The 14,846-nt window shown below is 49.5% G+C and overlaps 1 protein-coding gene across 3 annotated transcripts in view; it reads left to right on the top strand.

Moving 5' to 3' along the window:
• The window catches only part of GALNT12 (polypeptide N-acetylgalactosaminyltransferase 12), an 80,114-nt gene that overhangs the window by 12,897 nt on the left and 52,371 nt on the right, over positions 1–14,846 (top strand). For all 3 annotated transcript variants that reach the window (XR_014265517.1, XM_082468669.1, XM_082468668.1), the window contains exons 2-6: positions 1,010–1,179; positions 5,818–6,007; positions 8,780–8,965; positions 11,733–11,850; positions 13,240–13,416. Coding sequence is in view for 2 of the 3 variants with exons in the window: in XM_082468669.1 (XP_082324795.1) it covers positions 1,010–1,179; positions 5,818–6,007; positions 8,780–8,965; positions 11,733–11,850; positions 13,240–13,416 (841 nt within the window). In the remaining variant the exon portion in view is untranslated. The remainder of the gene's footprint in view (positions 1–1,009; positions 1,180–5,817; positions 6,008–8,779; positions 8,966–11,732; positions 11,851–13,239; positions 13,417–14,846) is intronic.

Raw genomic sequence — 14,846 nt, 5'->3', positions numbered from 1 at the left:
TGCTGTCAGCCATGTCCTGATTTCCAGGCACTGCCTACTCCCTGGGATGACACTGGGAGTTTGTCATCCATTACTCTGAGGAGAGAATTCTGTGTCACCCTGGATCCTTCTGTGCAAAGTAACAGAAAACCCTACCAAAGAAAGAGGGAGCTAAATGGTTCTTATCACTGCCAGCCAAGCCCTAACCCCAGAGAGATGGGTGGGCTCAGCCCACCCCTCACCACGAGACTGCCACAGAATGGAACGGGAGGGTGGGTGGTGGCAGTGGTATGGGGACTGGGGGGTAGTCAGTGTTCTCTACAGAGCTCTTCCTGGAATGTTCACGCATCCTAGCCATGGTTCCAGTTTATGCATTCAGTGCATCACCTTTGAAAGCATAGCCCCTGCTGGGATGCAGAGTAGGAAAGATGCTGGGAGAAGGTAGGGGGAGACTCAAGTGGTGGTGAGTTCTGGAGCACGGAGAGTGACACCTGCTGAAACGGAGACGTGGGCAAGGTGCTGGAGGAGCAAGGAGTGGCGAGCACCTGCCCCACACAGGTGTCCCCATGCTTTTCCTGAGAAGGCGGGGTGAGTTGTTCTTGAAAGAGGACAGAGAGTGTGCCAAGCAGGAAAGGGAGGAAAGGGCGCAGTCTGAGCAAAGACCTCAGTGGGATTGGAAAGGCGTGGACAGATGGGAGAGCTTTTGGGCGGGGAAAAGTGACAGTTCCCCTCCCTTCTGATTCTGCTGAGTTTGTACGTTGCACAAATCTGAAAATTGCTTTAAGGCTTAAAAACAGCATCTGCAGTTCAAGCTCGTTAAGTATTTAAAACCTTTTTAAAGAATCTGCTGGGGCTCTTAGTGGAACACGGGGTACTCTGGAAGATCCCAGCAGGCTATTTGCCATTCCCCAGGGGCAGGCCCCAGGACCGTGACCTATGTCCCCTTCACTCCATCCCCAGCACCAGCCTGGGCCTGGTACATACAGTCAACAGTGGGGTCTTGATTCCTGAAGTTGTGTTGTGTTCGCAGGTGCAAAGAGAAGAAATACAATTATGATCAGTTGCCCACGACATCTGTCATCATAACATTTTATAATGAAGCCTGGTCAACTCTCCTTCGGACAGTTTACAGTGTCCTCGAGACATCCCCAGACACCCTGCTAGAAGAAGTTATCCTTGTAGATGACTACAGCGATCGAGGTGAGCCCCTGACATGGGCTCTTGGAAGAGCCTGCCCTTCTGTGGCTGTGCCTGGGAGGCGAGAGTGTGACGTGGGACATATAGAACAGGCCGGGAAGGACAGGCTTCCTGCACCCCTCTGTGCCTGGCCTCTCCCCTCAGGGAGTTCAGAGCCAGGTGCGGGGAGGCAGACGTGATGGCAGAGGGCTCTACCACACGGTGCTATGGGACTCACCCCGCCTGGGTGCTCAGGAGGGGATGGTTGACCTTAATCTTGAAGGTTGGGTTTGCAGACAGCAAAGGTGGAGGGAGGTGTTTCAAGTGGAGGGCACAGAATATGGAAAGGCTTAGAGGTGCAGTGCTGTGTGGACTGTGTAGGATCTGCAAGTAGTTCAGGAAGGACAGAGGGCCGGCTGCTTCAGTGAGTAGCAAGAGAGGAGTGGGGGTGGGGTGGGGGGAGAGGGCTCAGGCCTTCGACCCGAGGCCGAGGAGTTGGGGCTTTGTCCTGAGGGCAGGGAGAGCCAAGGCAGGATTTCAAGCAGGAGACCAGTTTTGCCCTTTGGGGAATCCCTCTAGGCTGGAGTGTGGAGAATGGGGTACTAAGGAGCTCTGCAGGGAGGGCAGGGGGCTGTGGAGGTGGGCCAGGTGGGAGATGGAGGCTTGGAGTCGGGTGGGAGGGGAGGGGAGGGCAGAGCAGGCGGGTGGGAGGAGGGATGCCCGGGAGGTGGCATCCACAGGCCCAGAAACTGGCTGAGGTGTGAGGCGGACCCTCGGTCTTCCGGCTTGGGTCTCCTGGTGAATGGTGATGCGGTCCCAGAGCTAGAAAAGCCATTTAGGGCAGGAGGGGCAGGTCTGGCAGGGGAAGGGGGGCATTTGGCCTTGACCATGTTGAGTTTGGGATGAGATCAAAAAGGGGCAGCCTAGACAGAAGAACTGAAGCCAGGGAGGGGCATTCCATTGAAAGGGTGGTGGTTGTCCCTACAGACCTAACCAGTGATCTGGGATCCAGCAATTCACATGCAGTCCAAGGCTGGCCCTTTATTATTCAGTGAACGTTTTTTCAGTGTGTGCTAGGCGCTGGGGATTCCGTGGGAAACAAGACAAATCCCTGCTCTCATAAAACTCACATTCTAGAGAGGTGGGTGGAGATGGTCAATAAACATATAAAGAACATAACATAATATATACATCACATAGTACAACACAGTATAACATAGCATACCATAATAGAACGTGATACTGTACCATAGCACGAGTAGGAAGTGCTCTGAAAGAATACTGGGAGCAGGAGAGCGAGTGGGGCTTGGGCACCAGGCCTACTCTAGCTGGTGGAGGTCAGGGAGGCCTCTCTGAGGAGGTAGCCTTTAAGCCAGAAGCTACAGTGTGGAGAAGGAGGCAGCCCAGTGAAGGTCTGGGGAGAGGGGCCCGGCTGGAAGCAGCAGGTGCAGAAGCTGGAACTGCAGCTGTTCTCCAGGTCAGACCACCGGCTGGTGGAGGGTGACCTGGGCGATGAGGTTGCAGGGTGGGCGGGGCCAGATCAGGTGGGGCCTCGGAGGCCAATCTAAGGGGTTTAGCTTAAATAGGAGCCTGTTGGGAGCTGCCTGAGGGCTATCGGGAGAGCTGGAAGGTCGCTAGGTCTTGGGGACTCACTGTGCTGCCCTGTGGAGCAAGGCTGACGTTGGGGGCAGACACGGATGGAAGGGGGAGGGGTGTAGGGGCTGCCGTGACCTTGCCTGGCTGGGGTTAGCCGTGTCCATGGGGCGGTAGTCAGCTAGCACATCTTTGGCCATTAGCTGACGTGAGGGCAGCTAAGCTTAAGTGGGGGGAAATGTCACGGCCCTGCAAGAGGGAGAGCTGTGGGCTTGGTTGCTAGAGCCTGTTTCAAACCAAATCACCACCCCTGGACCACCCATCAGGGTAGAGCCACTGCTTATTGGGCATCTGCTGCTTCAGGCTCTGAGGCTGGTCTGTCTGACTTCAGAGCCTGGTGTATAGGTCCTAATTGGTGGGTGGGCCGGGCTGTTCTCACAGAGACTGAAAATAACAGTGATTTACATGAGATAAAAATTGATTTCTCCCTCACATCACAAATCTGGGGTAATAGTCTAGGGCAGGTGTGGCCCCTCCACGCTTTTAGGGCCCAGCTCCTCCTGCCCTAAGTCTCCTTCCTCTCGAGGATGGTGCACTGCCTCTGTCTGCATAGCCCAGGCTGGGTCTCCACCTCCTGCTCACTCCCGTCAGCAGAAGGGTTTCAAGGGGACTGGGAGCTACACCTGGAAGTTGCCCTCAGTCCCACTGAGTAGAACAGAGTCACCTGGCCACGCCTACCTGTGAGGGAGGCTAGGAACGCCGTCCCTATGGAGGGTGGCCATGTGCTCAGCTGAAAAGCATGGGGAGAGTGAGTCTTAGGGGAAGCTGGCATTCCCCATGGCAGCAGGCAAGCCAGGCTGGGGGTTGAGGCCTAGTGTAGCCTACAAGGTGCTGAATTCTGGGGTCAGGGATCTTAGGCGAGCTTTACCATAACCCGTCATGGCACCTTGGGCAAGTCACTTGTCTTCTGAGCCTCAGTTTCTAATCTGTAAATGGGTTTATCTACACTAATACCAGAGACCTGTGGTGAGGAATAAATGAGATCATGTGTAGGACAGAACCCCATGTAGCAGCCAACTTATAGTAGGCATGCATCTCCATTTCCTTTCCTCCCAGGGTTGTTTTCAATATGTCTGTGTAGACGCTGGTTCTGGGTCACACCGCATAGCCTAGAATCCCAGCTCCAACACTTTGCAGCCGTATAGGCTTGAGCAAGGAGCTTAACTAGTTTCAACCTTGTCTTCCAGCCCTGTAAAATGGCATAATAGTAGTTCTTACCTTTCAGGGTCATTGTTGAGGATTAAATGAGATGAAGGCGGTAGCTTGCTACATCAGGGCCTGGCCCATTGCTGGCACTTGTTCAACGATAGCTTCTGCTTTTATGAACTATTTAAAAAACTGCAAAGTGCCAAAAACGTTTCAGAAATGTATTCATTCAGAAGCAAATATCAGATTATTTTCTCTTTATGGGATCAAGCAGCTGCTCAGCAGACAGGAATACAGTATGAAGCCCTTCCAGTACAGCTCAGTGCTCCCATAAATGTAAGGCTCTGTGGGGCCAAGACTTCCCCTCCCCATCGTGGTAATTTGTAAAGCCAGCAGGATGCCCCTCTCAGCGTGTATTGGAGGTAAGAAGTCCTGCCCTGCCCCCTCCTCCCACCCTTCCTGCAGGGTCAGTCTGAGCTGATGAGGTATGTCAGCGCCTTCCAGGATGGGGGAAGACAGTTCAGGCAGACAGAAAATTGATGCAGACCAAACCCATAATGAGTGCTGGGAGGCTGCACCACAGTTTTCCTGTGTGTTCCCTGGGCACTGCCACTAATTAGCTTTGCTTGGGAAGTCACCTCCCTTATTCCTGCCATTAGCTTATATGCAGTTATATTTAGGGTTGAAAAAAAATCAACCAATGAATGTTTTTTGTTTTTTGTTTGAGTATCAAGAGTACTTAGGGAAACATGTCACAGACAACAAAGCAACTTAGAACATTTTACAAAGTTTTCCCTTCACTGATGATGAGGGGGACTTTGAGATGAAGCCCGTGTTGATGTGGGGAGATTCTCTCATTTTTATTTTACCTGACTGGTTCTCACCTGCCTCCACCTACCCATCGAGAGGCATGAATCGGGGCCTCTAGTCCCAGAGCCTGTGTGTGGAGTTGGGAGTCCTGGGGCCAGCTCTAGCTGTGGGCACGTCCTTTCAACTCTTAAGGACTCATTTCCTCTCTTACAAAATGGGATAAATATGTCCTCCTGACAAATTTTGGATTTGTTTAACAAGGATGGGCAGCTCTAGAAGAAAGCTCTGGAGGCAGCGTTAAGCCTGTAGACTCGAGCCAGAGTCCCTGGGTTCACATCATGGCTCCTCAGCTCACCTGTCTGGGACCTCGGCACGTCACTTAGCCTCTCTGGCATCAATGTTCTCATTCATAAAATGGGGACAGTAGTAGTACTTACCTCATAGGGTCGTTATAAGACTCAGATGAGTTATATGAATCACTTGGACTGTAATTAGCACAGTAGGCTTTCTCATTTTGGCTGCCATTATTATTATTATTACTGTGTCAACTGAAACGTGCTTCTGAGAAAATTTGTCTTAATGTAATTATTATAAATAAAATGTATGTTAATATAATTCCATATAAATTAAAATTTTATGACGTATTGCATAATTAACATAAATGAACAAAGTTTGTATTAACACGATTTTTTGGAAAAATCGTGGTTGGATGATTCTTGTGCTTTTTATTTAAATGTTCACAAGTCAAGGTAATTTTGGGAGGTAATAGCTTTATTGAGATACATCCACATGACACATTCAGTCATTTCAGGAGTACAGTTCAATGTGCCTGTGTTTTGAGCGGGAGCGTTTGGTGGTTCTGGAATCCTCCACCCCAACCTCCCTGGCCTTCAGGGGCTTCCAGCCTTGGTTCCGGGTGCCGTGAGGACGTCCCTGGTGCAGAGCAAAGGAGGCTCGTGTCTACTTAGTCTTCTTTTGGGGACAGGGAGGCCCTGGAAGGACGTGGCTGGGGATGTGTGGCGGTGACCCTCGGTGTCCCGCTTGCCTCCCCAGAGCACCTGAAGGAACGCCTGGTCTCCGAGCTGGCCAGGCTGCCCAAGGTCCGCCTGATCCGCGCCAACAAGAGGGAGGGCCTGGTGCGGGCACGGCTGCTGGGGGCTTCCGCGGCCAAGGGCGACGTGCTGACCTTCCTGGACTGCCACTGCGAGTGCCACGAAGGGTGGCTGGAGCCGCTGCTGCAGAGGTGCGTGGACCGTCCGTGGGGGGGCGGGGGTGAGGGGGGGCCCTGACCAAACTGGCATGAGAGGCAGGGGCGCTGGGCTCAGATGCTCCTTGGGCAAAGCCTCTGTCCCTGGGCGTGGTAACAGTCCCTACCTCCTGGGGCTGTGGAGGCTGTTAAATGACTTAATACACGGACAGTGCTTAGAACATGTCAGCATGTGGGAGGTCCTAGATGAGTGTTTGCTTTTATTATCGCTTATTATACACGTTTATTGTAGAAAACGTAGTATGATCAACCAAGAAAAAAATATGGTCAATCACACAGAATTGCACTCCTGGAAGGTATACATTTTGGTGTATTTCCTTCAAGCTGGGCTGACTTATTCATTACATGCAGTACCTACAATGCCTACGGCCCACCCATGGAACTTTAAGGGACCCCCCCAAAAAATTTTTTTGTTAATTTCTTTTAAAATCAGAATGGAAAATGAATATCATAATAATGAATATATAATAATGAATCTAGCCTAGATTGTTTGTCTTTTTACCAATATAGTCATAAAATATTGTTTTAATATATTTTTTATAGAGTCATGAAAGTATAAATATGGCTGTGTCTTCAAGGATATTTCCCCTGCTGTCCCACAGTCTCTTACACTCACCCTCCCACCTGCCCCTGGGCCTACTTTTGTTCTCTTCTCTTCTCTCTTTCCCTTTCCATCCTACTGATTCTGCATCAGGAGCTGAGCTGGCAAGCCCAGAGCTCCTCTGGGTGGGAGAGGAAAGTCTGGGGGGGGTCTCTGTTTGGTCCCCTCCCTGTGGAGTGGGTGAAGGGCTAGAGGATCAGAGTCTGTGCATTTGGCAAACTGCTTTCCCTTGGCATCCAACGCTTGGTTGTCAGGGTCTGTTTGGAAGAGCTAGGGACCCCTTCGCCTCTCTTCCTGCATGAGACCGAGCTCTGCTCTGCCACTTCCTGCTGTCCCGGTCCTTTGCTGCCTCATTCTCCCCCTCAGCTCTGGTGAGCTTCACCCGCAGAAAGGACTCAGGGTTCCTCAGGCCAGTGATGGACTCTGAGATTACTTAGAACATAGTGACAGCTAGGTGCTCACTCTGGAACCTGGACTAGTGAGTTCACCCTTCCCCCCTTCCCCCACTGTGCATACAGAGGGCTGCCTCTAGGCCTGTCTAAAGTCATGGTAGGGGCACTTTTCCCCTTCAGCTGATTCATTAATGCCATCTAGAATTCCACTTCACTCCATCCCACCCTTTGGAGAGAGCGAGGCAGCATTCCCCATAATCACGTCCTTGCTCCATACCTGGAGACAAAGGGATTCTCCCCTGGTTACCCTTTAGAAATAACTGGGGAACCTTAAAAACTCCTGGACTATTTGGATCTGAATCTCTGGGGTGGATCCTGGCTTTCTGGATGTTTCAGAAGCTCCCTGAAGACTTGAGGGTGCACCAGAGTTGAGACACTGGAGCGTAGACTGTCCCTCAGGTGGTCCCAACCAGGCACAGTAACCCCTTTCCTCCAGGGGCTTTTGGAAGTGGAAGATGTTTTTGGTTGTCATATCAACTGGGTAGTGCTCCTGGCATTTTATAAGCTGCTGTTGACATCTGGGCAGAACCATTCTTTGCTGTGTAGGGCTGGACTGCACACTGCAGGATGTTTGGCATCCCTGGTCCCTGGCTCACAAGATGCCAGGAAACACTACCCAGTAACCACTGCTACTGGGCCTGCACGTTCTCTAACCATGATTTAGAATTCTTTACTCCAGTGCAGGCTCCCCCCGTTTTTCCCTCTCTTGTAAAAATTAGACTACCCATGGTTCCAACCAGCTGGACTGCAAGTCACAAGTTTATGATTTATAGGTCTCAAATTCCAGAGAACTGCCCCCAAAATGTAACCCAGAGAAATCTCGTGTTCACACATGGTTCAGTCTCAGTTCATGTTTCCTGGTGTGCTGTCAAATGCAAAGAAACACAGTCTGGAAGCCTGCTGAAGGATGGCTGGGCTTGTAAGAATGACTGTGGAGAGAACTGCTGAAGACTACGCACAGGCTGATGCTTGCAAAAGGAAATTATCACATTTTCCACTACGTGTAACGTTTAATAATAAAAAAGGTTAAAAGAAAAATATAGCAGTAGTTCCAGGTTCTCTGCCAGCCTCTTACAAACATTCCCGTAGAGAGTCCACATTAACCTATGAGTAGGTATATTTTTCCAGTGTAACCCATGAGGCAACAGGCTCTAAGCGGTTAGGTGACAATGCTAATGTTACACAGCAAATAAGAGGCAGGATTAAAATTTATTTTCTAACTCCAAAGCAGACCTTTTGGTCTGGGCGCATCTCTGTTCATAGGGAGATAATTATTTCTTGACTTGAAAATGTTTCATTTTAATTAAATGAAGAAATCTCTTGCAGTCTTCAGAAACTGAAAATGTGCTTTCCATTTTAAAATTTAGCTTTAATTTTGACATCATGACTTTCATAGAGGGATTCAAATTTAACCAGAATATCCCTAGATGGAATCAGAATATTAAAGCTATGGGACTTTTCATATCAGAGCCAGAGTCCTAGCTCCCTGCCTCCCCCCACCGCCCAGCAGCCCCCTTTTGCTCACCTGCCTGGGCTGACTTGGCTGTAGACCCCTGGAATAAGAGAAGCAGGCCTTTCTCAGACAGGTGTTCCTCCTTCTAGTGGAAGGCTAAGGAGAATTAATTCTCAGGTTTCCTAGTTGTCCTCCTGCTGCCTGTACACAATGGAGCAACGGGCTGTTCTGACTGTTTTCAGGATCCATGAAAAGGAGTTGGCAGTGGTGTGCCCTGTGATCGATGTGATCGACTGGAACACCTTCGAGTACCTGGGGAACGCTGGGGAGCCCCAGATTGGCGGTTTCGACTGGAGGCTGGTGTTCACGTGGCACGTGGTTCCCGAGAGGGAGAGGATCCGCATGCGGTCCCCCATCGATGTCATCAGGTCAGGGGTTGACTTCTCTGAGCGTGCCTTCTCTGAGCATGCATCTGGCCAACTTGTCAGTGAAGGCCCTCAGGAGGGATGGTTAGCTGTTGCCTCTCCTTTCTTTTTCCAGAGTATTTGTTTACTTTTATTAAAAATCATTGCTATATATGTGGATTTTATATTGGTGTATATATATATATATTTTTTTTAATTTATTTTAAAAATTGTGGTGAAATATGTATAACATAAAGTTTACCATTTTAACCATTTTTTAAATGCACAATTCACTAGCATCAGGCACATTCACAATATTGTAGAACCATCACCTCCACATATTTCCAGAACTTTTTCATCAACCTAAATAGAAACTCTATACCTGTTAAGCAATAATTGCCTTTCCTCCCCTCCTCCAGCCCCCGGTAACTTCTACTCTACTTTCCATCTCTATGGATTTCCCTATTTTATGTACATCATATAAGTAGAATCACACAATATTTATCCTTTTGTGTCTGGCTTCTTTTCCTTAACAAAGTATTTTCAAGGTCCTTCTAGACCTTCATTCCTTTTAATGGCTGAATAATATTCCACTGTGTATGCATCCACATTTTATTTATCCATCTGTCTGTTGATGGACACTTGGGTTATTTCCACTTTTTGGTTATTGTAAATAATGCTGCTGTGAATAGCGGTACACTATTATCTGTTTGAGTGCCTGTTTTCAGTTCCCTGGGGTATATACCTAGGACTGGACTTGCTATGGTAATTCCATGGCTAATATTTTGAGGACACACTGTCAGGCTCCTTCTGAGCTGTGGGGATGAGTAGACCTGGGGGTACAGGGGCCAACTTTGGCCAGTGGGTGAGCCTGGGTCTGAGAAGAGAAGGCTCAAGCGGTGCTGGGTTGCCCTCATTCTTGAGGTGTTGAAGTCATAGTCTGGCTTCTTCCTCTCCTTCCAAGTTTAGCACCAAATGGGAGACAGATGTGGGAGTCAGGCCGGTGGAGGTCGGACTCCAGCTTTATCACTGGGGTATTGACCCAGAAGTGGTGTCGTAGATCTGCACCCATGTTTGGCAGCTGGCCTTCTGAATCCTTCCACCTGAGTCCAGACCTTGAGATGACCCAGTGCTGGCTGGAGAGGAACGACTGTGGAGATGGTATTGAGAGACAGGGCTGGAGAGGTGAATGGGGCCAAGTCATATCCAGCCTTGAAGGCCAAGGAAAGGGGTTTGGACTTTACTGTCGGTGTTCAGAAGCCAGTGAAGGGATTTGAGCTGGAAGTGACCTTATTTAGCCTGTTGCATTCTTTAAAGTCTGTGCTGGATGCCACATGGTGGGGGGTGGGGACCTGGAGGGGGTGGAGCTGCAGGTAGGGGCACCACTGGGAGGCGTTGCAGTCTTCCAGCTCAGAGATGATGGTGCAGGAAAAGATGGAGGGACATGGTGGACTCCAGAGACTTTGTGGTGGGAAAATTGGGAGGAACTGAATGGGAATGAGGGGAGGAGGACTCAAGGATGACATGTAGGCTTCTGTGGGAGCCCTGAGGGGCGGCATCCTGCCCAACCCCTCATTTAGCAGGTTTGGAAACTGAGGCACCAAGTAGGAAGGATCATATCAAGGGTCACATATGCAGCCTGTGATGCTGACACGAACTGCCCCCCCATACGCACGCACGCACGCACGCACATGCTCAGGGACGTTGTGGCCAGCTATCCTTCCCCTCCCGTAATATCCTTGGGCCTCAGTTTTCTCACTTGTGAAATAGGTATGAACATATCCACCCTACCTATTTCCTAGCCTTTAGGATGAACACACATGAAAATGCTTTGTAGCCTAGAACCTTCTCTTCCATAGTCTTGCTGTCCTGTTCTCATTGGCCCAGAGCTTGGAGTGCAGGAAAAGCCAATACTTTGTCAAGGCCCGGAAGCACTACTGGAGGATCTTAAAATTTTGAACTGTTAGGCTCTTCATGTTATATATTTCCTCATTTTTAAATTTATTCCTCTGCACCTCTGTGGTGTGTTGACCCTATAGCTTTCTGCGGGGGTAGGATGGAAGCCTTGGGCCATTTCTGAAACCAGTGCCGTCTCCTAGATGAACCCAGCAGGGAGAAAACAGGGTTGGCTGAGGCAGCAGGCCAGAGCTGGCTGTGTGGGTCCTGGAGGGGAGGCCATTCCAGCAGGAGAGGCTCAAGCCCTTGGGGAGCTTTAACATGCCAGAGTGGCCTCTACTGGCCCCTAAAGGACATCTGTGAGGGCTGCACTGTGACTGCATGAGCAAGGCCACCGTACCCTTACTCCTGCCACCCTCTGAGAACCTGGTCTCTCTCTGCTCATCTCTCCTTGTTGTCTGTGCTCCTAGAAGTACAAGGGTTTCTCTCACCCTTAGGCCTTTGTTCATGCTCCTGTCTTCTCGGAGGACCATTCCATTCCTCTTCTTGGCTCACTCCCCTTTGTGCTGCAGACCGTGCCTCCTCTGAGAAGCTTAGTCCTACCCGCCCCCCTCCGCATCTCATGGCTGCTTCTGCGTTCCCGCTGGGCCCTAGGTTGGCCTTAGTCATCCCCACCTTGCTCTGTGCTTGCCTGGTGAGGTGTCTGCGAGCTTCCCCAGGGCAGGGGCCATGGGGCACGTCTGTGCCTCCAGCCCAGTTCAGCACCAGGCACAGAGCGTGAACTCAGGGTATGCTTATGTGGATGAATGGACTCCAGGCTTGTGGTGAGAAGGGATTCAACTAACTGTGATGGTTTCCTGCTGCTTACCTTGAATTATGATTCACACGCTTCTAGGTCTCCAACCATGGCTGGTGGGCTGTTTTCCGTGAGTAAGAAATATTTTGAATACCTGGGGTCTTATGATACAGGAATGGAAGTTTGGGGCGGAGAAAACCTCGAATTCTCCTTTAGAGTAAGTATTCCAGTCTTCTGTTTGGACTCATTCTTAACCTGTTCTCTTTCTCTCTGGGAAGGATGTATTTGCTAGGAGAGCCTGGTGGACTTTTCCTCCATATTGGCAGTTTATCCAACGATCCTCAAAGATGACAGTGACACACATATCCTGTAATCACGCCTGTCTTCTTGTGTAAACTTTTTAAAAAAATACACTTTTAATAGATTTGGGGCTGGAAAGGGTCTTGCAAGTCTCACCTAGTTCTTTCCTCTCACTCCACAAAGGGGAGGGACAGAGGCCGGAGGCGGGTAGTGACTGGCTGAAGGTCACTCAAATAGTGCCTGGCAGAGACTGGACTAAAACACAGGTCCCTGCCTCCTGATCCCATGTTTTGGAACCTTGATTTGCTTGACTGCTTGATAAAGTAGCCTCTTTATTTGGCACAGTGACTTTCAAACTTTGACACATAGAAGAATTGTTAGGGAAACTTGTTAAAAATGCAGAGTAACAGGCATGGTCTCTGGAAAGTCAGATTTGATAGATTTACGGTAGGGACTGGGAATCTGCCTTTTGTAATGAGCCCATCTATTGATTCTGCTGCATGTGATCCACAGATGCCCCTTTGGGAAATCCCAAGCATTTGGGTGGATTTTCTAGTTAACTGAATCTTGCATTTTAAGTATCAAAACCTTATGTCGATGTTCGTGCTTTTAAATGGAAAATTTAAAACTTTACAAATATTTTATATGGTTTCCTGCTTTAAAAGAGTTAATAAACAAGGCTTTGACTCTCCACTGAAGACTCACCCCCACCCCCCATTATAAGCACCAGATGCTATCCTTGGTCATACATCCAGGGGACAATGGGGGTATTCACAGCCGTTTGCCCCAGCGTGAAAAGGCTCCAGATGACTCCACCTGCTGAGTTTTGGGGTGTGCTTTTAATGGTCTTTCTACCTCTTCCCCAGGTGTCAGTCTGCTCTGTCTGCCTCTAGAAGCTCTTCCTGTCCCCCTTCCAAACCTCTCTTCTTACTTGCTGCTTTCCTATCTTCTGTGGCTAGGAGACCAGGTAATCAGCCTGTGCTTTACATAATAAGTAAGTAAGTAAGTTCCCAGCGAGGTCCACTGTGGATGCTCCTAGGAGTCAAGTGCATGAGCCTTAGTGCATGGACTTTGGGGTCTGGATTCCGATGGCTTAGTTGTCTTTGGGGCTGCTTTCTTGCTCTTTGACTGCATCCTGTGTCCTGAGTATGCTGGGGGAGTGGCCCCCTGCCCCATGGAGGGTGAGGCCTTGGCAGTGTTCACCATGACCTCCGTGTGTCCAGCCTCCTTGCTCTGGGCGTTGTGGACCTGCAGCTGACTTCCCACTCACTCCCCACCCCACACCTCCTCCCCGCTCTGTGTACAGATCTGGCAGTGCGGGGGGACCCTGGAGACACACCCGTGTTCGCACGTCGGCCACGTTTTCCCCAGGCAAGCTCCCTACTCCCGCAACAAGGCTCTGGCCAACAGTGTCCGCGCAGCTGAAGTGTGGATGGATGAATTTAAAGAGCTCTACTACCATCGCAACCCCCAGGCCCGCTTGGTGAGTTCCCCGGCCTACCCACGCTCCATCTGGCTGCATCCGAACAATAGCAGCTAATTCTGTCCTCCTACCATAGTGGATCTAGTTCCAGAAATAGAGAGGAAATTGGGTGCTCATGACACTTGTATGGGAAAACTTTATTCCTTCACTTACAATAACAACAGACAGTTGATTCTCACTATTCGCAGTAGTTACTGCTCCATACAGTCACTGCAGTCACTGAATTTGGAACCAACTACTGAGCCATTGCTCGTGGGGGAAGTACAGGGTTAGATTCCTGCAAACCTCTCGCAGGTGGACTTTTTTGTCGATCGATCAATGCATAACTTGGTTTTATGTGTGTTTCTGTTTAAATAATTTATTTAATATACACTGTTGATGGGCTACATTGAACTCACGCCCAAGTGAAGCTCATACAATGCACCTATTTTCTCCCTCCAGCACATCATAGCCTTCTTGCACTAGGAACACTGGACAGCACTTCAGCGCTACGCTTGGGGGCCATTTAAAACAGTGAAATCACCAACACAGTGCAGAACAATCTGAAAACTGTGCCACTAAATAGACCATGAACAGGACACTTGCTTTCAGGACAAGAGCTGAGACGTGACCTCAGCTGGGAACGTGCACATTGGGTGACTGTCATGTTTGAGAATGACTGAAAGTGTGAAGACACCACAAGTGTTGATTTTGGGGTTACAAATAAATTTTAGCAAAGAGCCCCACTGCCTCTGACAGGCCACCTCTGCACACCCCAGGACAGGGGTCCCACTTACCTGTGTTCACATAACTAAGGGGCCACGTGGCAAGACAAGAAGGTCTGCCCCAAGACCTCTCTCCTGGCCACCTGATGAAACTCTCTTCTTGTGACTCCTTATAGCAGCCCTTCAGGGTAGCTCTGAAATTTTCATTTTATAGGTGAGAACACTGAAGCTCAGAGAGAGAGTGATTTAAGGAACTTGCCCAAAGCCTCGTAGCTGATGCGGGTAGAACTGGGTCCACCCCAGTGGATCTCTTTCTGCTCTGCGGAACTCTCGGGACCCTCACCCTGACCTCCCCTTTGGTCTCTCTCTGCCTCTGGGCTCCAGGGTCATTGTTTCCTCTCTCTTGCCCAGGGCTGCAGGGTAGAAACATCTGCTTTTCCCTGTCACCCAGTCTGAAACCCACAGATCCCTCTTCTTGATGGTTCCCAAAGAATAATATGTTAGAAAGAGGGGCACTGCATGCACCTTTTGTCTGAATGACCAGTGGTCATGTGTTGAAATGGATATTTGGTTGAAGATGAGGGCATAGTGACTCTCATCAAAGAATGAACTTCTGGGAAATAAGGAGAAATTTGAAATTTTATTCAAATGTTTTTCCATATCAGTACCATTTTGTTAAATGTTTAACTTGTCAAATTTTAATAGTTGAACGTCATAATGCAAGGA

The sequence above is a fragment of the Balaenoptera physalus genome (assembly GCF_965194825.1).
Source record: "Balaenoptera physalus genome assembly, chromosome: 7".
Taxonomy (NCBI): domain Eukaryota; kingdom Metazoa; phylum Chordata; class Mammalia; order Artiodactyla; family Balaenopteridae; genus Balaenoptera; species Balaenoptera physalus.
This window is presented reverse-complemented; position numbering and strand designations above follow the sequence as displayed.